Consider the following 23,267-nt stretch of genomic DNA (forward strand, 5'->3'; position numbering starts at 1 on the left):
TGGTCGTGGGGCCTGAACTCTGGGCCTGGGCGCTGTCCCTCAGCTCTTCAGCTCAAGGCTAGCGCTCTACCACTTGAGCCACAGTGTCACTTCCGGCTTTTTTCTTATGTGGTGCTGAGGAATCGAACCCAGGGCCTCATACATGCAAGGCAAGCGCTCTACCACTGAGCCACCTTCCCAGCCCTCCTGTCCCTCTCTATATTAAGGTCCACCTGTTCTACCTGAGCAGTAGCTGCCCTAGCTACTCCTTCAACCTTCTACTTGGTTCCCTGCTCTCACCAGAATATGGGCTTTGCCCTTCACCAAGAAGAGCCAGACTCTCAGCCTTGAAGCCCTCAACTTCCCATCCCACAGCCCATGGCTGAAGTGGACAGTAGCATGGTGGTTGTAGGTTATCAGATTTCAGACGTAAAGTGGGTTGGGGACAGATGGCTCTGGGACCACACACATTTTCTAATGGCTCATGAGTAAGAGTCAAGAGTGTCTTAGATGGCATTCAGGCCCAGGGCACAGGCAGGAAGAGGAGGGTTAGAAAGGATCACTTTGGAGAAAGTTGGGTTGTGGGTATAATTACACTCAGTCCTCACTAGGGGGTTGGGAAAAGCAAGTCTCACTTCTAGTCAAAAGATGACTGTGGATCGTCATTAACATTTGGCCCTAGAGTCTGGTGATGTGGTAGCCAGCACCTAACCTGCACCTGACAGAGCCCAGGCAAAAATGGCAGGGGTGGGGAGGGGCAGAGATACCAACTCCCTATCGCAGAGCCAGGGTGCGTGAGCCAGCTCCCGGCTGCAGAGCTGGGCTGTATGGGAGCTGTGGATTTCACCAAGGGACAGCCAGGCTGGGGCTGCTTGAGATGAGGAAAACACAAGGCCCTTGGAAGGGACAGGACAATGTTCCCCAATCGAGTATCTATATGAGTGACCAGAGGAGAGCCTGCCACACCTGCCATGCCCAGAGAACGCAGCACTACTGGAGGCCAATGCTAGCTGATGAAGAGCAGTCCTGCTGGCCTACCGCTTCCCCTTCTTCCTGCTCAGCTCACACAGGATCTGACCCCAGAGCTCCTGGCTCAGGTGAGGGGGTGAGGAGCAAGAAGGAAGGCTAGCATGAGGTTCTCCCTGGTGGCTGGTCCCCGTTGGGGGGCGGGGGGGGGAAGGGAGGCAGCTTGTGTTTGAATGACGTTGGCACTTTGGCTGTTATTTGAGCCTGGAGATGGGTACATTGAGAATCGACATTGATTCTACTCCCCCCCTTCCTCCCCCCAACCCACAGCTCAAGTGGTCTAGTTAGGGTTTCCACCATGGACTTCTCTGAAATTTCCAAAGCCTGCTGGTCCTCTCCAGCGGCACCCCTAAACCAAATGTGCCTTCCTCCACGCAGGTACCTTTCCTCTCAGCAGGTGGGGGCATACTGGAAGCACCCCTCCCCCCTCTTTCCTTCCCCTCCCCCCCCACGTGCATCAACATACTTCCTGACATCATGTCTCAGTTCTCCTATCGCTCCTCTCACATCTGAACCCTTGTAAAACCAGAATTCAAACACTACGATTCAGTCCTTGTTACTTCTGTGTATGTGAAATACAAGAGAGACCTTGGTTCAAACAGCTCTTTCGGGTGGCCCTGAGGCTTGGTTTGGCACAGAGCATCTTTACCTCCTTTCTCAGCAGGAAGCAAAGATGGAAAGAATGCTTCCCTCAACGGCCCTGCGAAGGTCTAGGTCAACGCCGACCCTGCGGGCTGCTGTGGTCCTGGAGAAGACTGGCGTCACGTGGTTAACCCACGACCCTGACACGTGTAAGCTAGCGAAAGGTTGTTACCTTCTTAGGAAACATATGGATCTAAGAATTCATGATGGCCAATCCCTTCTTGACTGCACACGATACTGTTCTAAAATTAATACCAATTTCTGACTCCTGCCTCCCACTGATGCCTTAATAGCCCTTCCCCGTTGACTTTCGGTTCTCAGCCCTTATCGGGCTCTGCTTCAGCCTGGAACTCACTTTTCTTAGGTGATCCTATATTGTTGATTTGGGTAGATAGCCCTTTGTGTGTCCCCACATTTCCAATGTACATCTCTACCATCACTTTTACCATACCGTTGTCTCTTAAAGTATCTATATTCACTATTAGACTGGAATTCTGTGTGTGTGTGTGTGTGTGTGTGTGTGTGTGTGCGCACGCGCGCGTGTGCGCCAGTCCCAGGGCTTGGACTCAGCGTCTGGGCATTGTCCCTGAGTTTTTTTGCTCAAGATTAACACTCTACCACTTGACCCATACTTCCACTTCTGGCTTTTTGGTAGTTAATTGGAGATAAGTGACTCACAGATGTTCTTACTTGGGTTGGCTTTGAACTGCGATCCTCAGATCTCAGCCTGCTGAGTAGTTAGGATTACAGGGCATGAGCCACTGGCACCAGGCTAGGCTGGAATTTTTGAAGTAAAGACTATGCCAGATTCAGTTCTGTTTATGTGGAAACTAACACAGCATGAAACACACAGCAGGTAATGATATCAAGTTTGTGAATGAATAAATGAACAGTACCTTCCGGTCTTCCAGATCGATTTTGTTCCCCAGCACCACCATGGGGTAAGACAGCTCCGTGGGGACAATCTTGGCTAGAACATCACCCCGCCAGATATCCAGGGCTTCAAAGGACTCCAGGTCCGTGACGTCAAATGCCAGGATGCAGCCATCAGAACCTTTGTAGAATGTGGACACCATGGAACGGAACCGTTCCTGACCGCCAGTGTCCCAGATCTAGAGGGGGAAAAACAGCCAGCCCATGGAGCTGTGAGGACTGCCTAGAGAGAGGTCCAGGCAGGTCACGTGATACAGAGTCTCCCTTCTGTGGGTAGAGAAAGCCCTGGCCTAGATGCATACGGGCTTTCTCTCCGCCTGCAAGCAGTAGAACCTAATATCCTGCAAGTGCCTTCACCTCTCCCACCTCCCCCACCCCCCTATCCCCTACTCCCGTCCTGGGACTTGAACTCAGGGCCTGGGTGCTCTCCTAGAGTTTCTTTCACTCAAGACTAGTGCTCTACCACCTGAGCCACAGCACCACTTCCAGCTTTTTTTGTGTGTAGTTTAGTGGAGATAAGAGTCTTGTGGACTTTTCTGTGCAGGCTGGCTTCGCACTGCAATCCTCAGATCTCAGCCTTCTGAGCAGTGAGAATTTGAGGCATGAGCTCCAGCACCCGGCTGTGTCTTCACTTCTGAATTCTCATTTTCCTTTGGAGTTATCAAAGTGGGGGTTCTCCTGCCCACAGGGCAGACCTGGAAGCTCGGGCTTTGCCCCCAAGTACTGCCAGGTCTTCTGGGGGGGGGGAAGAATTAAATCTCCTAACTCTAGAATGAGTCATCTTCCTTCTAGATCAGACCCTAACACATTTGGTTTTCTGCAAAGAACCAGATGATAAACACATTTGACTAAACAGGCCATAGTTAAGTCAGTGGGTGTGGTTATGTCTCAAAGACCAGGTTTGGCTCATGAGTTGAAGTTCACTGTTTCCTGTGCTAGACCCCTCGAGATCCCAGGGCATTTTGCTATGCAAGGTGGGCTATCCAGGGGGTCATTGTCAAGTGTGTTTAGGTTAAATTAGTTAAATTAGGTTAAATTAGTCTGGCTCACCTGGAGCTTCAAGGTTGTGTCGTTCAGTGTGATGGTCTTGGAGAGGATGCTGGCGCCTAGCGTGGTCTGATATTCCTCATAGAACATCTTGTGCACATATTGGTGAAGGAGGGAGGTCTTCCCCACCCTGAGGAAAAGCCCCAGCCAGGAGGTAAGCTCACATGTCAAACACACATGTGGACCCATAGCATGCTGAGTTGGCAAGCCCACCTTTGAACTGCTGTCTGTCTTTGAGATTCTGACTTTCTAGCATCAGTGGTCCAGGGACCACACATGGAGAAGCAAGGATCTAAGAGATGGTTTCTGGAAGCAGAAACCAATCAGACTGAGCAGAGAAGTTTAGAGAGGGCTGACTATTGCAGAGCGATGCTTAGTGCCTGCCTGGGTATGCAGTTAGGAGGGCACCAGGGACAGAAGGGCTCATGCAGCAAGTTACCGCCAAGCTGGGACACGCTTGTTTTTCTCCCAACCAAGCTTTGTCCTGGAGCAGGGATGCACTTTTTAGCGGGGTAGGGAGCGGGATGGCGGCCCAAGGGGATGTTCTTTGGTTCCTTTCCTGGCTCAGAACTGGGGATGGTAAGTAAGAGCTCCACACCAGAGCTGAGCGTGACTTACCCAAGTGCTCCGACAATAATGAGTTTCAAGTCCACTTTCTTCCGGGGATTCATGAAGAAGGAGCTTCAGAGCCTGTAGAGAAACGGAGGACATTGCCATACCAGCCGTGGTCACTGAGGCCGGCCCTTCTCAATACATAGGTCTCTGCTCTAGGCCCAGGACCCAGGTGGAGCTATTCTCAGAAAGACCCCTCCCCCCATCCAGCAATCTTTTTATACCCTCCTTTTTCTTCCCTTGGTAATCTCCTCAAGGCTGGAAGGCCTGCGATCCCAAAGGACAGGCAAATCACTCACCCTTTGCTCTCAGCCCTGCTCTGGGACAGTCTGGAGCACCAAGAAGGCAGGGCGAGATGGAGCAGGGGCCTGCAGACAGTCCAGCCTGGAGCCAGGGGTGGAGGGCCGGGCAGGAAGAGGCAGGATAAAGGCTGGAGGCTGTGCCCTCCCCGCCGCTGAGGTGTGGATACAACTGCAGAATCAAAAGTCTCTTCTCTGCTGCAGCTGGGGGGAAGGGGATGGGTTGGTGTTTCTAGAAAGCTACTTGGCAGCCAGTGCTGAGAATCTTAAAAATGTTCCTGCCTTCTGCTTCTAGGAATTTGTTCTAAGAAGATAATACTAATCGAGAACAAAGAGTCTTGTTCAAGAACATTCTTTACAGTATTGCTTGTAGACATGTGTCAGTAAAGAAGGGGTTAAGTCATGGCACACAATGAATGAAGCAGCCATTACCATGTCCTAGCTGGATGTCTGAGACTCACGCCTGTATCTTAGCTACTCAGGACACGGAGATCTGAGGATCGTGGTTCAAAGCCAGAATAGGCAAGAAAGTCTATGAGAATCTTATTTCCAATTAACCACCAGAAAGCTGGAAGTGGAGCTGTGGCACAAGTGGTAGAGCAACTAGCCTTGAGCACAAAAGCTCAGGGATAGGCTCTGAGTTCAAACGCCAGCATTAACACCCTAAAAACTTATAAAAGAGGTCCTAGCAGAAAATGCTAAACTATATGTTCAATATCACCCCAAGTACTGAAATATAAACTGATATTAAAATTGGACTCCTGAGGGATTAGAAGCCTGGCTCAGGTGGTACAGTTCTAGCTGATGAGCAAAAGCATCAGATACTGAGTTTGAGTCTTGGTCTCGGATAAAAAAAAAAATTGAACTCCTGAAAACTGTGTGTTATTTTGGCAGTACTGGGATTGGAACCCAGAATCAGGGGAATGCCAGGCAAGCACTCTACCATGAAGCCACCCCCCTAGCCCCTAGCAAATCATTTTGAAATACAGAAGGCGTGAGTTAGGTCATGGCTGGATTCAAGTGAGGACCTCACATAGTGCATCACTGTCCACAGTTCCCACTTCTCACGCGAGAACATGTTGATCTGATACCAGAAAGAGAGCGTGAGAGAGACTGAAGTGAATAGGATCCCACTGCAGAGAGGTGAGGGAGGAAGGCACAGGGCTGGGGGCACCAGGGACCGTGTCCACTGCCCAAGAGGTGGTGGTGAAAATGTGGGAGGAGGGGTTGAAGCAATGTTTGGAGGCGAAATGTCTCAGAGAGGGAATGAAGTAAACCAACTTAGAATGAAGAATGGAGAAGGTGGTTTTGTTTTGCTTCAGGGGAGAATGAGGAAGGAAAGAAATTAGAGAGGAAGCAAAATGAAGAAGGGACGTGGGTACCCTACACCTTTCATTCATTCACTCATTAGGAAACATTTCCTGTCCTCTAAACTGATAGAAGAAAGGCACTGAAGGTAGGAACTGGGGCTGGCATGTCATAGTCATGTTGCCACCCACAGGGTAAGCAGCCCCTGGAGAGTGTGGGGCTCTAAGCATGGGTGATGATTTGGGAAGATGGCTGGGCACAATGGACAGCTGTTTCCTGGAGTGTGTTATCTTTGTTTTGTAAACCTGTCCAAGATGTAATGTACTTACAAAGTGATTTGTTGAAGCGAAACAAACAAACCCCCCCATAAGCTCTTACTGAGCCAGCACCACGGGCAGGTAGGAAGAAGTAGAGAAGGAATCAGCATTGAAAAGCGCTGTCAGTAAGAAAACTGCAGGTGCTCCTCAGAGCTGCACTGGGTTCTCCTTAGAGCTCGTGGTCCGAGCCACAGCCCTGTGAAATGGACCCAACCAAGGCTCAGACAGATGAGTCACTTGTAACTCACCCAGGGCCACACCACAGTGAACAGATCGGCCAGGGATGAATGGCAGGGCAGAGAAGGCTCTGTTGGGTCCTGGTGAGTTGGAAACCATGCAATCCATATGCACAAGAATCTGGGGCACACACGGGACCCAGGTTTGGTGACCTCAGTGAAGCCCCGAGATCTGGAGGAGGTGGAGGTGGGCAGCCACTGCAAGTGGGGGGTAGGTGTGTGTGTGTGTGGGGAATGGGACTATGAGCAGGAGCTGTGTGTGAGGACCTGGTCTGGATGCAGACTCCCCACATCGCTCCATGTGCAGGCTGGGATATGACTATGGACCCCCGGATGATAAGCAAATACTGATTTTCCTAATGCTGTGCCCAGAGCTCTGGAATAGACAAATGGACCACACACACACACACACACACACACACACACAGAGGCAGCTGTGAGGGAAGATGAATTAGTAGGTTGCTAAGACATATTCAGTACCTAAGACATAGCAAGGAGACATTTTACTAGCATTAATGGAGGGCTGAAGAAACACTAGCTATTTCATCACACACAAGACAGCATTTAGGTGTACTGCTATTAGGATGTCTATTTTATGGTCAAAGAAATAGGTGTCTGCAGAAGTTAAGCATTCATCCCTAATATCATAAAGACGATGGGGGTTAGAGTCTGGATTGGGAGCCAGGACTTGCTAAGCAGGCACTGTACCACTCGAGTCATGTCCCCAGCCTTTATTTTTTCAGGTCAGGTCTTATTTTTCTCCCTAGGCTGGACTTGGATCTTGATGCTCCTATGTACCTCCCTTTTACAGCCACACACTCCCCCCACCCCAGCTGGGATGACAGCTGCTGACGTTGGATGTTACTTAACTTCAGTGAGTCTGTTCCACTCCGGAGTGAAACCGGCCTCACTCATGTCTGTGGTTTGCTGTGCAGGCAGCACGTGTCATAGTCTTGTAACGCCACAGGCCCCCAAGCTAGGAACGATCCAGATAAATGCAAAACAACTGGAGAGGGAGCGGGGTGTAGGGGCCAGAGGCTGGGTCTGTGGTGCTGGCCTTTTGCTACAGTGTAAAGGCATTGCCCAGGCTGAATTCCAGCAGCCAGAGTGGAGCCTAGGTAACTCCTGGAAGGTTCTAGAAAGTGACAGAATCCAGTCTCCCACCCTGGGTCACCACTCATGGAATACAGAGCCAGATACCCCACCCGGCTCCACCCTCCTGCTAGGGGTGGATTTCTCCTGGGGGCCACACAACAAGGTCTCCTGGTCCCCAAAACTTGCCCCAGTCATGTTAAGCTCCCCTCTACCTCTTCCACCTCCCTCTCCCTGTCCCCCACGTGTTCCGCCCCTGCACACCCCGCTCACCCCAGGACAGGCATTTGTGGGAGGGTCACTGTTTAAAAATAGCCCCGTCCTTGAATTCAGTATCATCAGCCTCCAGATAGCGGCCAGGACTGACTGACTGCGTGGGATGGGGTGGTGGTTTGGGGGCAGACGCTGGCAGATTGCAGAGGAGCTGTGGCAGAGGTCCCCTGCGTCCTCCCTGCTCGGCTTGGCTGGTGGCTTGGCTGTCCTTCCCTGCCTCTTCCCACTCTCCCCCCCACCCCAACTCCAGCTGACTCACTTGCTTCAAAGCTGATCACCCCCTTAGAGACCGGCTGAGTCATCTCCACTGTGAAGTGACAGTGAACAGCAGGCATGGAGCACAGGTCCAGCATCAGCCCAGACCTCCAGAGCCATGCCAAGTAGAAAGCGCTTTCCACAGCAGAACACCTGGTTTACCCAGCTTCCCTGGGTGCACCTACCTCCACGCTGGGAGCCTAGGCCCTGCCTGCCAGCTGCTGCTGTAGCATTAGTGGCTCTGACCTTGCCCAGCCGGTTGCCATGTGCTTGGACCTGCGGTGAGCCTACATACAAGAACTCAGCCCTCACTTTTCCACATCTGTTCCTTCTCTCCACCCGCCTCTGGCCCCAGCTGGGCCCAGGTAGGTACATGAGATGCCATGAAGGCTGGCAGGGAGCTGAGCAGGGGCAGCTGAGAATTCTGCAGCAGCCACAACCCCCTGCCCCCAACACACACCTCCCCGGCCTCTCCTCACTGCATACATTGGGAAATGGCAACGTTGTTCACCCTGGAGTAAAGTTTGGGTGGAACACGACAAAGAGTATAAACAAAACTCTGTTGCCTGTCTGATCACTGTCAGCTCTGCCTTCCCTGCCCAAACCTGGCAGGTCCAGACCTGCTTCCCCTGGAAGGGCACCACAATACTGGCTTCAGAAAGCCCAGCATTCTGACTCTTTAAGTTCTTTGAGGGTATCATTTCTGACTCCCCAAGAGGCTTGTGCCGAGGAGAGTGCCTCCAATGATCAGTACCCTTCTCCCCCCCCCCCAAACAGCCTGGCTCTGGAGGGGGCATCTATCCATCATCCATCCAGCCACCTTTCCTTCCTTCCATTTATCTATCTATCTACCTACCTATCTATCTCTATCATCCATCCATCTATCCATCTCCATCCATGCACCTATCATTCATTTATCAAATCAACCACGCATCGTCCATTCATTTATCTGTTGTCTATGCATCCATTCATCATCTGTCCATCGCTCATCAACCATCCATCCATCCACCCATCCATCCACCAACCATTAAGTATCCATACTCCATCCAGGCATCCAGCACATATACTAGATGCCAACAATGTGCCAGCACAATGTAGATCGGAATCTGCATATATTACTACCTCCATGGGACTTTTGTGCTGGGGGATTCATCAGTGGGCCCCAGGAAATGATTTCTATTAAAACCAAATGACTAGCAATTATGCATTTTACAAAACATCATTATAGCTCAGTGCATTCCTGAGGCAAAAACCTAGTTAGTGGCAGGCAGGCTGAGACTAGAGCCGAGATCTGTCCAACTCTATTCACTGGTTCTCCTGGTGCTGCAGCTTGTTGCCAGGAAACATAGTTATGATTTAGGAAGAGGGAGGGGTCGTTTTCTGCTCCAGGAAATGAACATCTTTTCCTGATGAGGCCCTTTGGTCCCTCCAGCCCCATGCCCTTGCCCATAGGGCTGCAGTACTCAGTCCTCCAGGAGGGCTTCGGTTTCTGACGGGCCCTGTGGGTTTGGCACAGCAGCATCCTCCTACTGAGCTGGCTGTAGCCCTGCCTTGCCTGGCACTGGCGGCCCTTAAGGATCCCCCTGTGGGGGCCCCAGCTCCTGGGCAAGTGAGGAAGTCCTTCCTTCCTTGCCAATGTGCCCAGAGAGTTTCTGCAGCATGGAGTTTGGGGCTAAAGCCTGCAGCTGCTAGATTCTAAGCCTCCACCTCGCACCCCCTGCTTCCACTCCTCCCCACAAACCCCACATAGATCTGGGGCAGAGGGTTCAGGTCACTTACGGCGGTGCTGGGCAGCGCCCGGCTCCAGGACCTGCAGGAGCTGGCTCGGGACCTGGACTTCTCTTGTCTTCTTGGAGCGACCGTTTCACCAGGCCAGACTTTGTGGAGAGGCCACTTCCCTCTGCTTTCTCTCCACTCCCGTGGTGCACAGACTTGGGAAAATTGCAAAAGAGGCTGGGCAGGGTGACCTCAGCTGTGTGGGTGGAGGAGGTGGGGAGAAATGGGAAAGCCAGGCCCCCAGCTGCCTGGACTTGGGGCTCCTTGAGAATGCGTTTGGAGGGATTCTGGTCCCTGGGGATGGGGGAATGGAACACCTCAGGGTGGCGGTGGGGGACTTGTGGTCCCAGGGCCTGTGGGGCTGATATGCCCTGTTTGTGGGTTCCCCAAGGAACCCCTGGCTGGTTTTAGAAACTTCTATCATTGCTGCTGGAAGCAACCCAATATAGGGACCTGTGGATCTGTCGGTTCTCATAAGCGAGGGTTGTGGATTTGATCTGGAGGAAAGAGGGCCTGTTCCTACTCCTTACCCTCACCTCACTCACACACACACACACACACACACACACACACACACACAGTATGTACACCCCCACGCCACAACACACACATACGCCACACCCTCCACACAATACACATACACCACAGACATCCCAAACCCCAATACCAGTACACCACATATTCCCAACCCACCCCAGGCAGTAAACAGACACCACACACTCACAACAACAACACAAACGCACACACTCATCGTGCACACATATCACACGAATAAACCCACATCACACCGTACCAGGCTTGTAGATATGTGACATGTCCTGACACCTCCCAGGTGAGGGTGTGTATCCTGCCTGGAAGACAGTAGAGACAGCTGTCATTTAAATGCTGCTTACATGCCATGATGTGGGTCTTACAAAGACCTGGAACCGCACCTAGGATTGCTATGATTGCCAGCTGAAAGGGGAACACGACGAATTTAGACATGGCTGCCAGATGTGGTCACAGCTCTCAAGGGATCCCCTTACGGTGTATAATACATTCCTCCTCAGATGGGGTTTTTGTCTCCTGGCCAGTCCATTCCATTTTTAATAATCCCCCATCAGAAAGTTCTTCCTTGGGCTCAGGAGCACCTGGGAAGATGCCTTGCTGCTGCTGTGCCTGTCCTCAGAGTGCAGAACCTCGAATCCCACATTTGGCCACTCACAGTGCCAGGTATGGGCCCTGCTAAGGAATTTTTGGTGGAACAAACGTTGAAATTCCTTTCTTTCTCTCTCTCCCTCCTTCCTTCCTTCCTTGCTTCCTTCTTTCCTTCCTTCCTTCCTCCCTTCCTTTCTTTCTCTTTGTTTTCCTTCCTTCCTTCCTTTCTTTCTTTCTTTCTTCCTTCCTTCCTTATTCCTTCCTTCTTTTTTGGGTATTAACTAGCAAGCATGCCTATAGGGAAGATATAATGATTTCCATTATGGAAGGAAAGTTCCAGAGACTGTTTACCCAAAACCTTCTATTTTAAGGGTGGACACTACCCTCAGGACAAACACAAATTCCTGAGCAGTGATTTGTTCTTAAACTGTTGTCCTTTAGAAACCCCTTTAGAAGCCAGTGCCATGCTTGTAATCCTGGCTACTGGAGGCTGAGATCAGGACAATGGAAGTTCAAAGCCAGCACCAAATCCACAAGACCCTCAGCTCCACAGAAAACGCTAGATACGGTGGCATGAGCCTATGAACCCGCTATGATGGGAAGTGGAAATAAGAGGACAATGGTCCAGGCCTGAGCAGAAAATAAGACTAGTTCAAAAATAACCAGACCAAAAAAGAGTGGTGTGTGTGGCTCAAATGATAAAGTGCTTGCCTAGATCATGCGTATTCAAGGTTTTGCTTTTTTTTTTGAGACAGAGCGAGCGAGTGAGCGAGAGAGAGAGAGAGAGAGAGAGAGAGCCCTTAAGCAAGGTATAGTGACACACCCCAGCGACTTCCAATTCCATGTGTGAAAGTCCCACAGCTGTGGGAGTGCTTTGGGGCTGGGGAGTGAGCTGTGGCTGCTTTTCCCTGGGGAGGGGTAGGGAGGGGCAGAAACCAAGCACAGGTCTTTTAGGGAACTCTCCCAACACCTTGGGAAGCTCAGCCACCAGCCACAGCCAGGTCCAGTCCCCACTTCCTCCAACCACAGGGGATCAAAGTCAGCAACTTCCCTTCCCTCCTCTAACACACAAGCAGCAGGTACATGGGGGGGGGGTGACAGCCCCTACCCCGGGGATGGGGGAGGACACAGATGCCTCCTTCCCCTCCCCCCAACAACCTGAATAGATGTGACTCTTTGGGGGATACAGTGAAAATAATAACACATGGAACAAATAAAGCCATGTATGGGGAGGGACTTAAAGGGGGAAAACATTAGTTCTTTTGGGGGAGGGGGGCGACAAAGTGGGCTTTGGAGGAAGAAGGAAGTTGAACTGAAGTTCTGACCTTCAGCTGCAGAAATGCCCTTGGAGGAGGCAGTAGCTCCCATTGGTGTTGAGCAGAGGAGAGCAGGAAGGGCTCCACTTCCAGACCTGGCTGTCCACCTTCAAGGGCAAACCTGGGATGGAGAGTTCCATTTTGTTTCTAGCACTGTGTTGAACCTGTTTTCATTGTCAACTTTTTATTTTTAATTTTTTATTATATATATTTATCTATCTTTTATCTGTTGTGGGACTTGAACTCGGCCTGGGCACTGTTGCTGAACCCTTCAGCTCAAGGCTAGCACTCCACCACTTGAGCCATAATGCCACTTCTGGTTTTCTGGTGGTCTCTGGTTCATTGGAGATAAGAGTCTCACGGACATTCCTGCCTGGGCTGGCTTTGAACTGTGATCCTTAGATCTCAGCCTCCTGAGTAGCTAGAAGTACAGGCATGAGCCTTGGCACCCAGCTGCCTTGTCACCTTAATGCTCCTGGAGGGTGCAAACAGGGCGGAAGAGTTTCTGAGAACAAAGCATGCAAATGGGATAATGGGGAGGACTCAGTTTTTTCAGGTGGTCCTGACGTGTGTGTATGTGTGTGTGTGTGTGTGTGTGTGTGTGTGTAAACTGAGGCCAGACCATAGAGAATCTGGGAAGTCCTATTGTCTGGGACGTCCTTGTTGTAAATGCAGGAAGAGGGGACAGGGGATAACTGGGATATGAGCCAGATTTTAGAGATGTTCATTAACCAGGTACGGGTATGCTGAGGGGAGGGGAGAGAGGGAGGTCAGATCAGGGCATGAGTCAAGATGCAGGAGCAAAAGTCCAGGGGAGAGTCCTGCCCAGGGCAATGAGGACAATGGGGACAAGGGACCAGGCTGCAAAGCTATTGAGAGGACCAGTGAGTCACCACCCTGTTTGGTCATTTAGCAGAGGTGATTGTGTGGCCTGCACATCACTTTTATCCTGTAAGCCTTCTCTTCTCAGGCTCCTGGATGGACAGTCCCCGGCCAGCACATTATGGACCAAAACTGACCCTACAGAGAACAGCTGGTCCCACATAGGGTGCCTTGATCTAGAGGAAAAAGTCTTTTTTATTCAAGGGCCCCTGCCTTTATGGTATTTGCTCAGCTGAGAGTCAGCTTGCTGATGACCGCAGGCACTCAGCAGTTAAATGTTCACAGACACACACGGTGTGACCCCAGAAGCACTTCCTGTAACCATGCCCATTCAACAGCCAGGCAAACGGGTGCTAGGAATCAAGTCTGGGCCAGTCTGGCTCCAGAGCCTGTGTGGTTAGTAGCTCTGTGATCCTGCTTTGCTAGCTGGTTCGGATCAGGCTGTTCTCAACCCACTCTGAAAACAACAACACAACCCAAACCCCCAAAAACATATAACTGTAAAGAGAAAAAGAAAAAAAATGTATGTATGTGTGGAGCTGCGATGCACTCTGAGCAGGGTCTGTGAAGGGGAGACGAAGCTGAGTGGTGCTACTGCCCCCTGCCAGACTTCACCAACTCTTCCCAAAGACTCTGAGAGAGGAGCGGTCCAGAGACATGAATCCATCACCCATGGTCACCTGGTGATGACGGTGGGAGCTTCAGCTTCAAATTCAGATTAGCTCTCTACCTGACCTTCAGCCTGGGGTGTGTTCCATGACCCCTGCGGTCAGGGGCAGGCTGACCCAGTCACCTTGCCTATCTTCCAGGGTCCCATTCAGTGCCTGGTATAAAACAATTATGAATTGTGTCAGGTTGAACTTAAGTCCCAGTGAATCTATGCGTTGAGAGAGAGTCAGATAAATGAATACACACTGTGTAAATATTAGAAGAATCAGCTAGCTGCCTGATAAGGAATCAATCTACTTTTAAATGAAAAAAATAAAAAGCAGTTTCGAGAAGTAGATATGGCACATAAATGATTCTTTGTCCCTCCTTGAGCACTGGGGATTGAACTACCAGGCAGGTGCTCTGCCACTTGAGCCAAACTTCCAGCTCCTTCCAGCTTCAGTTACCATCCCTGGGCTTTCCGACGCTGTTGGGGATGACAGGCAGGTAGGCGGCAGCCATTGTGCCTACTGTAGCTGGGGTAACAGGCTCGAGCCACCACACCCATGTGCTTGCTGGTCCAGATGGAATCTTGTGAACTTTTCTCCCCAGGTTGACCTCAAACTGCAATCCTCCAAACTCCGCCTCCTGTGTCATTAGGATCACAGGCATGAGCCACTGTGCCCAGTAAGAGAAAGAGAAAGGTTTCTTACCAATAACACGCTCTCTCTCTCTCTATTTGTACAAAGAAAAAAAGTGTTGTTGTTGGTTTTTTTTTTTTAATGAAAACCACTTCAAATGGACCTTCGTGTTCTCTGAGGTGAGAGTTATGGAGCGCTTGCACATAATTTATTAATAAGAATGAAATTGAAGATTCTTCCTTTTAAAAGGAAGCAAAAACTAAAGTGAGGAAGAGAAAAACAAGTCCTTTCTTATGACAACTGAATGAGGATGTGATTTAGAGCAGAATTCTCCATAGTGGGTCCCTGGGGATGAGCCCTGGTGTGTTTTTCTCGCCTTCTCTCCCTCCCCTCCCCCTCCTTCCTGCCCCCCCTCCTACATACTATGAGGTATGTTTATTTATAGCAAACACATGAGTATGCTGAAGGAACCAAGACTCCTCGGGACCATGGCAGTGCCACATATGGGATTGGAAGTGTGAAAGATGGGCCAGAAAAGTCTACAGGAAGTAACTTGAGGGCCATCCACTGGTTAGAGATGGGGTAGTATGAGCATGAAAAGTAACTGTGATAAGTTGAAACACATCAAAATATTGGCATCTGCTCTTGTACCAGCTCATCACCTGGTGAGCAGATGATTGATGAAGGAAGGTGTTTTTTTTTTTAAGTTAAAAAAATTTTTAAATAGAGTTCCACCCAACCAATGCTTGGAAATAATGGAATCGTCTGAGTGATCAGTGCTGCTGAGCGGAACTTCGTAGCAGATGGTGAAACCCACTCATCAAGCTTAACACTAGCCATGGAGGGGCGCCAGCCTCGTCTGCCTGATGGGCTTCACCCGTGAAATGTTTTGTTGCCATAGCAGCCAGCCTGAGGTCTAACTACCATCTTACAAAGAGATGAGCTCAGAGACCCAGGCCCACGACACATCTGGATCCCAACCAGCAAAATTCAGATTCCAATCCGAGACATTTTCAAAGCAATGCTGGTTATGGATCTTGGTTCAATCCTGATGCAGACAAGCCAGCTGTGAAACACGAGAGCACATGCACCAGACAACGGGAGAATCCCTGAATGCTGACTGCAGATTTATGAATAAAATGATAGGGTGCGTGGACTCTGCTTCAAAACAATGCCGGTCTGTGGTGGATGTCAGGGTAGATACAAATAGGGCCTGGCCATGGGTGGATGGGTCAGAGAAAGCTGAGTGGGGTACAGAGGGATTTACTGTGCTATAACTTTTCCTTCAGTAGGTTGGGAGATTCCCACAATGAAAAGCCAACATAAAGGGAGGAAATACACAGAGAAGTTAATTTGCTGTATTGGCAGTGGTGGAGGTGGTATGTACGTGTGATGTATGTGGCAAGCTGTGTGTGTGTGTGTGTGTGTGTGTGTAGTGTGTGTGTGTATGCCCTGTTCAGTCCTAATTCAAGTTGCATTGATTATATTTTATAGGATCATTTTCTGAAAGGTATAAAGAAAGCCCCCCCTAACAGGCCCCAGGGGTGTTGGGGAGCCGGATACAAGCACTTAGCCCTTCTTAGGGCACCGCGGGGGCCAGCCCCACTTGGTTATTCCCGCGATCAAAGATGGCATAGAATTGTCGAATGAAGACGTCCCCCAGGATCCACAGAGGCCCGGATGGAGGCTGGATGTCAAGTCCTTGAAAGCCACTGCCACAGAACTGCATCCCATCCACGTAGTCCTGGGGTGGGAAAGAAGTATGTCAGTGACTGACACCCAGCGGGGGAGGTGACACTGCCTGGGGGCTGTCCTGGGAGGGTGGTGGCAGGACTGTGTGGCCTCGAAGCTGCTGGGCTCCACCATCTTGGCTGGAAGATCCTTCCTCTCGCCTCACACATCCTTACTCCTCTTTCTCAGTGAGGTGTTTACACAAGTTCATGCACCTATGTTCTACAATCCTGAGAACTGTTCATGGGTGACACAGCCCCACCATACCGTCATTTACCATAGAACACTTGACATTGTACTGCAAGACTGGAAGAGCAAAAAGCTTGGTGCTACAATGGTTCCAATCCTGTTTCCCTTCGCTTCTAGCAAAGCCCAGCTTAAGATGTGTACATGTGCATGCACACACCAGTTCTGGCCTAGAACTGAGGGCCTGAGCACTGTCCCTGGGCCTTTTAGCTAGCATGCCACCACTCAAGCCACAGATCTACGCCATCTTATTTGCTGGTTAATTGGAGATAAGAGTCTCACAGACTTTCCTTTCTGGGCTGGCTTTGAATCAGACCTCAGAGTAGCTAGAATGACAGGTGTGAGCCACTGGTACTCAGCTCAGCTTCATTTTTCTAAGAGAGAGGAATTGCTCCATGCATGGCTAGTCACTGATCTTTTTTTTTTTTTTTCTGTCGGTCGTGGGGCTTGAACTCTGGGCCTGGGTGCTGTCCCTCAGCTCTTCAGCTCAAGGTGAGCTCTCTACCACTTAAGCCACAGCACCACTTCCGGTTTTCTGGTGGTTTATCGGAGATAAGAGTCTCACGGACTTTCCTGCCTGGTTTTGAACTGCAATCCTCAGATCTCAGTCTTCTGAGTAGCTAGGATTATAGGTGTGAGCCACCGGCACCCAGCTAGGCACGGCTCTTTTCTTGCTGATGTTCTGGGGAGAATTTTTTGCGTGAATCCATTTAGGTACCAGGCAAGAAGGCATTTATCGTTCTGCAAACAGAGTGTAACCTCTCTCAATTCTATTTTTTTAGTTTGCCGGAGACTTGGGGTCTAACCAGGCATGAGTGGTCTTTCCAACAACCACCTGACACGTGAGGTTGCTAGGAGCTGTTGGGAAAGCCCGCAGGGCTCCAGGAGCCTCCACGAGAAGGAGATACAAGGCCAAAGAGGCTGCAGCATCTTAGAGGGCGTGCGGAGGCTTTGATTGAAACCTGCTGGCAGGTGAGGACCATGGTCCACACTGGCTGTGAGGAGGGGTGTGCACACGCAGGAACCCTGCTAGGGGAAAGTGCCACACTGGCATGGTAACGGACGGAGAGACTCATGAACAGGCTCCATTGCAACATCTGTAAAACCATACCACAAAACTTCCTTCAATGGCTCGCCTGAGATTCCCAGTGGAATGTCCACGCTAGGGGCCCGTGTCTCCTTCAGGCAAGTGAGGGCAGCTGTTAGAAAAAGGAAGTGGGGCCCGCGTGGGAAGGGCCCTGTAATGGGCAGAGTAAGGGAACAGCTCTTACTGGCAGGGTGTAGGCAGTTGGGCTGAGGGTGTAGGTGGCGCCGTTGATGATGAAGGTGACATCGGGCATGACACTGAGGTTGTCACAGTCCACAGCATACTAAAAAACACAACATGGGATCCTCTCAGAGGCTGCCTTCTCTGGCTCCTAGCCGCTCCCTACCCAGGGGACACTCACTTCTCCATCCGTGGGCGTGGCCCCAATGGCCTCCTGCAGACGCTTGATCTCGTGGGAGGGGCCAGTGACCAGGGACGTCCCCGTGTCCACAATGGCCTGGCAGCCCTCTGCGCAGAACATCACGCTGTCTCCCACCTGGATTCTGGGGGTAGAGGGGTCACTGCCAGCCAGCCTTCTCTGGGTCCCCCGTGACTTCCGCTTCCTGTGCTCTCTAGCACCCCAGAACTCAGTGGAGATGTCCTTTTACATCTCTCCCATCGTGGGACTATTTGTGAACTTTTTTGTTGTTGTTGGTTGTGGGGCTTGAACTCTGGGCCTGGGCGCTGTCCCTCAGCTCTTCAGCTCAAGGCAAGCGCTTTGCCACTTGAGCCACAGCACCACTTCCTCTGTGAACTTTTTTAAAACTGAGATTCATAGTAAGAAATACACTGACATTGTGTGTGTGTGTGTGTGTGTGCACGTATGCGCACACGTGCACGTGCCAGGACTAGGGCTTGAACTCAGGATACTGTCCCTGAGCTGTTTTGCTCAAGGTTAGCACTTTACCACTGAGCCACCACTCCATTTCTGGCTTTTTGGTGGGTAATTGGAGATAAGAGTCTCATAGACTTTCCATGCCCAGGCTGGCTTCAAACTGTGGTCCTTAGATCTCACCCACTTGAGTAGCTAGGACTACAGGCATGAGCCAACGATGTCTAGTTGCTTTTTTTTTTTTTTTAACAGAATCTCAATCTTTTGCCAAGTTTGAGCTTGAACTTATGGTTTTCCCCATCAGCATCCTGAGTAGGTGGGATTACAAGTATGTACCTCCCACCTAGCTTGTACCTTATTCTTGACCCAAACACACACACACACACACACACACACACACACACGCGCACACACACACACAATTGAAGTGCACTCTACTTTTATTGTATTCTATGTCATTAAAAATAAAAAGTAGGTCAAAGCCAGGTACCAGTAGTTCACACTTATAATGCTAACTGCTCAAGAGGCTTAGACCTAGAACATCAAGGTTCAAACCCAGGCTGGGCACAAAAGTCCACAAGACATGATCTCTAATCAGCCAGCGAAAAAGTTGGGCTGTAGGCATGGCTCAGTGGTGGAGTGCCAGCTGTGAGCAAGGAAGTGGAGTGGGAGCGGGTGTCCCCCTAGCTCCAGCCCTGGTATCCGAATTAAACAAATAATGTAGATCAGGATCTCAAGTGATGTCAGAACCTTTAGTAGGGAAATCTGTGCAGTCTGAGAAGTCCTAAAATGACAGTGAGCAGTGGGTCCTTTTAACATTTTATCCTGAACATCTTAGGAACTGAACCTTTAATTACTTCTCTCTGAATTCCCATGTTGCCTAACACGGTGCTAGGCATGTAAGAAGCACCAAGTTCCACATTCCCCAGACACTTCCATCAAGCTGCTGTGATCATGTCAAATCTGGATTTCAGAGCCCTGAAACCCGCAAGTCTCTCCAGATAAGGGGTCATTGTGCCCTGGCCATGGGGCCACTTTGTGGCTCCTCTCTTGGGGCACTGAGCACTTCTGTGGCAATCACAGCACGTTTCATCTTCTGTATAAGCTTAGGGAGGGCCAAGTTCAAGTCCAGGTCTCCCTTGCCTTTCAGTTCCTCAGCCCTGGCCCTGTAAGTTCATTAGTGTTGATGGACAAAGGGCAGCAGGTTCAGGTATGATCTGGCCGTCGGTTGAAGCCCAGGTGTAGCACGTGGACAGAGGAGGAAGCTGCTTTGTGGCTTGGCTATTGCTGCCCTTCCTCACCTCTCCTTACCTCCAACCCACACAGCGAGTGCCCAGCGTCTGCTCCTAGAGACCCGCAGTGTCCCTCAGTCGGTGGAAGAGATACTCACCCGTCCAGGGCAATCTGCCAGTAACCTTGCTTGGTGACTGGGATCCAATTCAGGCTCCCAGAGAAGTGGGAGGGGTCGTAGCCTCCAAAAGTCAGCTCGCTGCCTGAGCCACCTTCTGGGTCACTGTGGGGAGAGACCAGTTATTAAAGAAAAGTCACTGGAAACACTGGGGAGCCTGGGCTAAGACCCTGTGCTAAGGACAATGTGCTAGGACATTGGGTGCTGAGCCCAGATACCTAGGTAGGCAGAAACACCCACTGGGCCTTGGCCACTAGGATTGGTTAAAAGTTGATTAGCAGAAACAGCTCTGCTCAGAGAATTGTGAATGTCCCCTGCTTCTGGGACATGGCTGTGGTCCCGTAGAACCAAGGCCAGGAACTTGAAGCATCCCCCAGAGATCTCTTTCTCCAAAGTGGCTGGCTCCCTGTGGCTGTGGTGGTGTGGAGTTTCCGGTCATCTACTCCTGTGTGTCTATGCTCATGTGACTGTGCTATGACTTTACTAGGATTTAAATATTGCTTCATTTTCACTGGCTTTGAGGCCTCAGATTCTATTCTGGTACCGACCAGGGAGTCTGGAGAAACAAGACATAAAATAGATTCATTTTCAGGAAGATCAGGAAAACAGAGAACTCACCTGTACTGCAGGGCGGTGGGAATGGGGGATGAATGGAACATCTGCAGGGATATTAGGCTGTGTGTGATTGGGGTGTCGTTTTGGGCTGGATAGCTTACTAGCAGTCACAAGATCATAGGTGTTTGCTTTTGTTGTTGTTTTCTTTTTCTGTGCTGGTCCTGGGGCTTGAACTCAGGGCTTGGCACTGTCCCTGGGTTTCTTTTGCTTAAGGCTAACACTTTACTACTTGAGCCACAAGCACCACTTCCAGCTTTTTCTGAGTAGTTTATTGGAGATAAGAGTCTCATGGACTTTTCTGCCTGGACAGGCTTCAAATCACAATCCTTAGATCTCAGCTTCCTGAGTAACTAGGATTATAGGCATGAGCCACCAGTGCCTGGCAAGGTCATAGGCTTATCCCTAGCACTGCAAAAAATGAGAGAGAGAAAAGGAGAGGAGAGGAGAAGAGAGGAGAAGAGGGGAGGGGAGGAGACAGAAGAGGAGGAAAGAGGAGAGAGGAGAGATAGAGGAGGAGGGGAAGGAAGGGAGAAGAGAATAAGAAAGAAAGGAAGAAGAGGAGGAGGAAGAGAGGAAGGAGAATAGAAAAGGAAGATGAGATTAATTGGAGGAGAAGAAGGAGAAAGAGAAAGAGAAAGAGAGAGGAGGAGAGGGAGAGAGAGGAGAGGAGGAGGATCTAACACTACTTGATGTCCTTTGTATAAGGAATTGAACCTAATCTTATTTAACTTTCATGTCAACCTAGCACTCATTTGGGGGAAACTGAGGCCCAGGGAGATGAAGCGATGTAGGAAGGGAGGACTTCAATCCAGGCTAGTCTGACAGCAGTGCTCTTGCCTGGCCTACTTCTCAAGCTGGAAGGGAGTAGGAGGTCCTTCAAGGGTGAGGCAGTGTTCAGGCAGCCTCCCTCTCTGTCCACCCAGGCTTGGCTCTGTGGCGGCCAGGCTGGGACGAAGCACAGCTTAAGAGAGGGAGTCAGGACCCGCTGTGCAGAGGGAATGGGAGAGTGGGCTTACACAGGAACAGGGAGATCTCAGGAAAGGCAAGCGATCCTCTTCCTGTGTAGGGAGGAAGTTGAAGCCACTGTCCAAGGACCCCAGGCAAGATACCCGGGGCGGGGGGGGGGGGCTGCCTTTGTGACCTTCTCAACTACAACATATCATTTAAGAAATTGTGGCGAAACATGCATAGCACAAAACTATATTATAGCAGTTTTCGAGTGTACAGTTTAGGAGTGTTTACAGAATGTTTTCTACTTGCAGAACCAAGACTGTATCCATTAAATGAGGCCTCCTTTTCCTGGCCTATCTAGCCCTGCCTAGCCCCGGTGTGCTTTCTGTCTCTATGAGTGTGACGGCTCTAGGCTCCTCATGCAAGTGGAAACAGTGCTTGTTTTTCTGTGGAGTCTGTTTGACTTAGTACAATATCCTCAAGTGTAATGCATGTTTCAGGGTCAGAATTTTCCTTCCTTTTCAAGACTGCGTAATATTCCCTTGTATGGCTAAACCCACACTGTATGTTTCCATTGCTGGCATGAAATTATTTTATCATCAGCCCATTATGTAATGTTTTTTCCTGCTTCTCTCAACTGCAAAGACTCTCCTTGCTTCCACGTATCTAGTATCATGTTCAACATATAATAGGAGCTTGATATTTATTGAGTGCATAAGTTAATAGCCAATCCTAGAGACCCTCAACTCCAACTCTTTGTGAAGCAAACTCCAATTCCTCGAAACCCAGAGAGGTTCAGTGTTTTGCTCAAGACCACACAGCTGAGAGCAGGCCAGCCAAGAGAGTGGAGCCAGGTCTTTTGACTACTAGGTCTAGCACACCACATCTCCCTGTACCACCCCTGACCTTACCAGGTGGGCTTGACAGACCTTACCTGCTCATGTAGACAGAAAATATCGGCAGATCCACCAGGTTCTGTGCCATCATGTTGTCAAACACCGGGGTCACCCCTCCAGCAGCTAAGGATGGGTACCCCAGGCCCAGAATTCCATCAAACTCTGCGTTCACAAAGGTCTGGCCAGGCTCAGTGACGCTTTCTCCAAATTGCTGGCCAGCCACAGTCAGCCCTTCCACCTGAGGGAGAGAGCCACGGAGAGTTGGCAGAGGGCCTTGGACCCCTGGCTCCTCCCTCACAGCTGTCCTTGATTAATTAGGCCATATTCTCACCTGTTTCATTTCCTTATGTAATTAAAAACATAAGTTTTCATCCTTATTTATTTATTTTTACTAGTCCTAAGGCTTGAACCCCTGGGCACTGTCCATGGTTTTTTTTTTGGGGGGGGGCGTCTGGTCATGGGGCCTGAACTCTGGGCCGGGGCGCTGTCCCCCAGCTCTTCAGCTCAAGGCTAGCGTTCTACCACTTGAGCCACAGTGCCACTTCTGGCTTTTTCTTTTTTGCTTATGTGGTGCTGAGGAATCGAACCCAGGACTTCAGGCATGCAAGGCAAGCGCTCTACCACTGAGCCACCTTCCCAGCCCTGTCCATGGGTTTCTTTTGCTCAAGGCTAGTGCTCTATCACTTGAGCCACAGCACCACTTCTGGCTTTTTCTGTGTATGTGGTACTGAGGAATTGAGCCCAGGGCTTCATGCATACTAGGCAAGCACTCTATCACTCAGCCACATTTCCAGACCCTTCCTTATGTAATTAAAAGTTCTCTTTTCTTGCCTTATTGCATTGGCTAGGACCATCAAAACACGTTTCATAGAGAGAGAAAAAAATGAGCATTCTTATCTCATTCTTGATCTCAAGGTGATGTCTCTCAACTATTCATCATTGCTTGCTTTGGGTTTCTTTGTAGATATTCCTTTCTTCCTCTTTCCTCCGTCATCTTTCCCTTCCCTTCCCTTCCCTTCCCTTCCCTTCCTTCCTTCCTTCCTTCCTTCCTTCCTTCCTTCCTTCCTTCCTTCCTTCCTTCC

At 50.2% G+C, this 23,267-nt stretch overlaps 2 protein-coding genes across 3 annotated transcripts in view; both read right to left on the bottom strand.

The window, feature by feature from the left end:
• Positions 1 to 9,912, bottom strand: part of Rab7b (RAB7B, member RAS oncogene family) — an 18,282-nt gene extending 8,370 nt beyond the window's left edge. The window contains exons 1-5 of one of the 2 annotated variants that reach the window (XM_013017381.1): positions 9,799 to 9,912; positions 4,539 to 4,742; positions 4,246 to 4,317; positions 3,631 to 3,757; positions 2,544 to 2,759 (exon numbers count right to left, since the gene is read on the bottom strand). In XM_013017381.1, the coding sequence (XP_012872835.1) occupies positions 2,544 to 2,759; positions 3,631 to 3,757; positions 4,246 to 4,298 (396 nt within the window). In that variant the 5' untranslated portion in view covers positions 4,299 to 4,317; positions 4,539 to 4,742; positions 9,799 to 9,912. The remainder of the gene's footprint in view (positions 1 to 2,543; positions 2,760 to 3,630; positions 3,758 to 4,245; positions 4,318 to 4,538; positions 4,743 to 9,798) is intronic. The other variant, XM_013017380.1, reaches the window with a different exon arrangement.
• A 5,973-nt stretch (positions 9,913 to 15,885) lies between these two features.
• The window catches only part of Ctse (cathepsin E), an 11,471-nt gene continuing 4,089 nt past the window's right edge, over positions 15,886 to 23,267 (bottom strand). The window contains exons 5-9 of the mRNA XM_013017361.1: positions 22,224 to 22,423; positions 19,706 to 19,828; positions 17,845 to 17,986; positions 17,668 to 17,766; positions 15,886 to 16,163 (exon numbers count right to left, since the gene is read on the bottom strand). Of these exons, the coding sequence (XP_012872815.1) occupies positions 15,999 to 16,163; positions 17,668 to 17,766; positions 17,845 to 17,986; positions 19,706 to 19,828; positions 22,224 to 22,423 (729 nt within the window). The 3' untranslated portion in view covers positions 15,886 to 15,998. The remainder of the gene's footprint in view (positions 16,164 to 17,667; positions 17,767 to 17,844; positions 17,987 to 19,705; positions 19,829 to 22,223; positions 22,424 to 23,267) is intronic.

Source organism: Dipodomys ordii, unplaced genomic scaffold (assembly GCF_000151885.1).
Source record: "Dipodomys ordii isolate 6190 unplaced genomic scaffold, Dord_2.0 Scaffold35, whole genome shotgun sequence".
Taxonomy (NCBI): Eukaryota; Metazoa; Chordata; class Mammalia; order Rodentia; family Heteromyidae; genus Dipodomys; species Dipodomys ordii.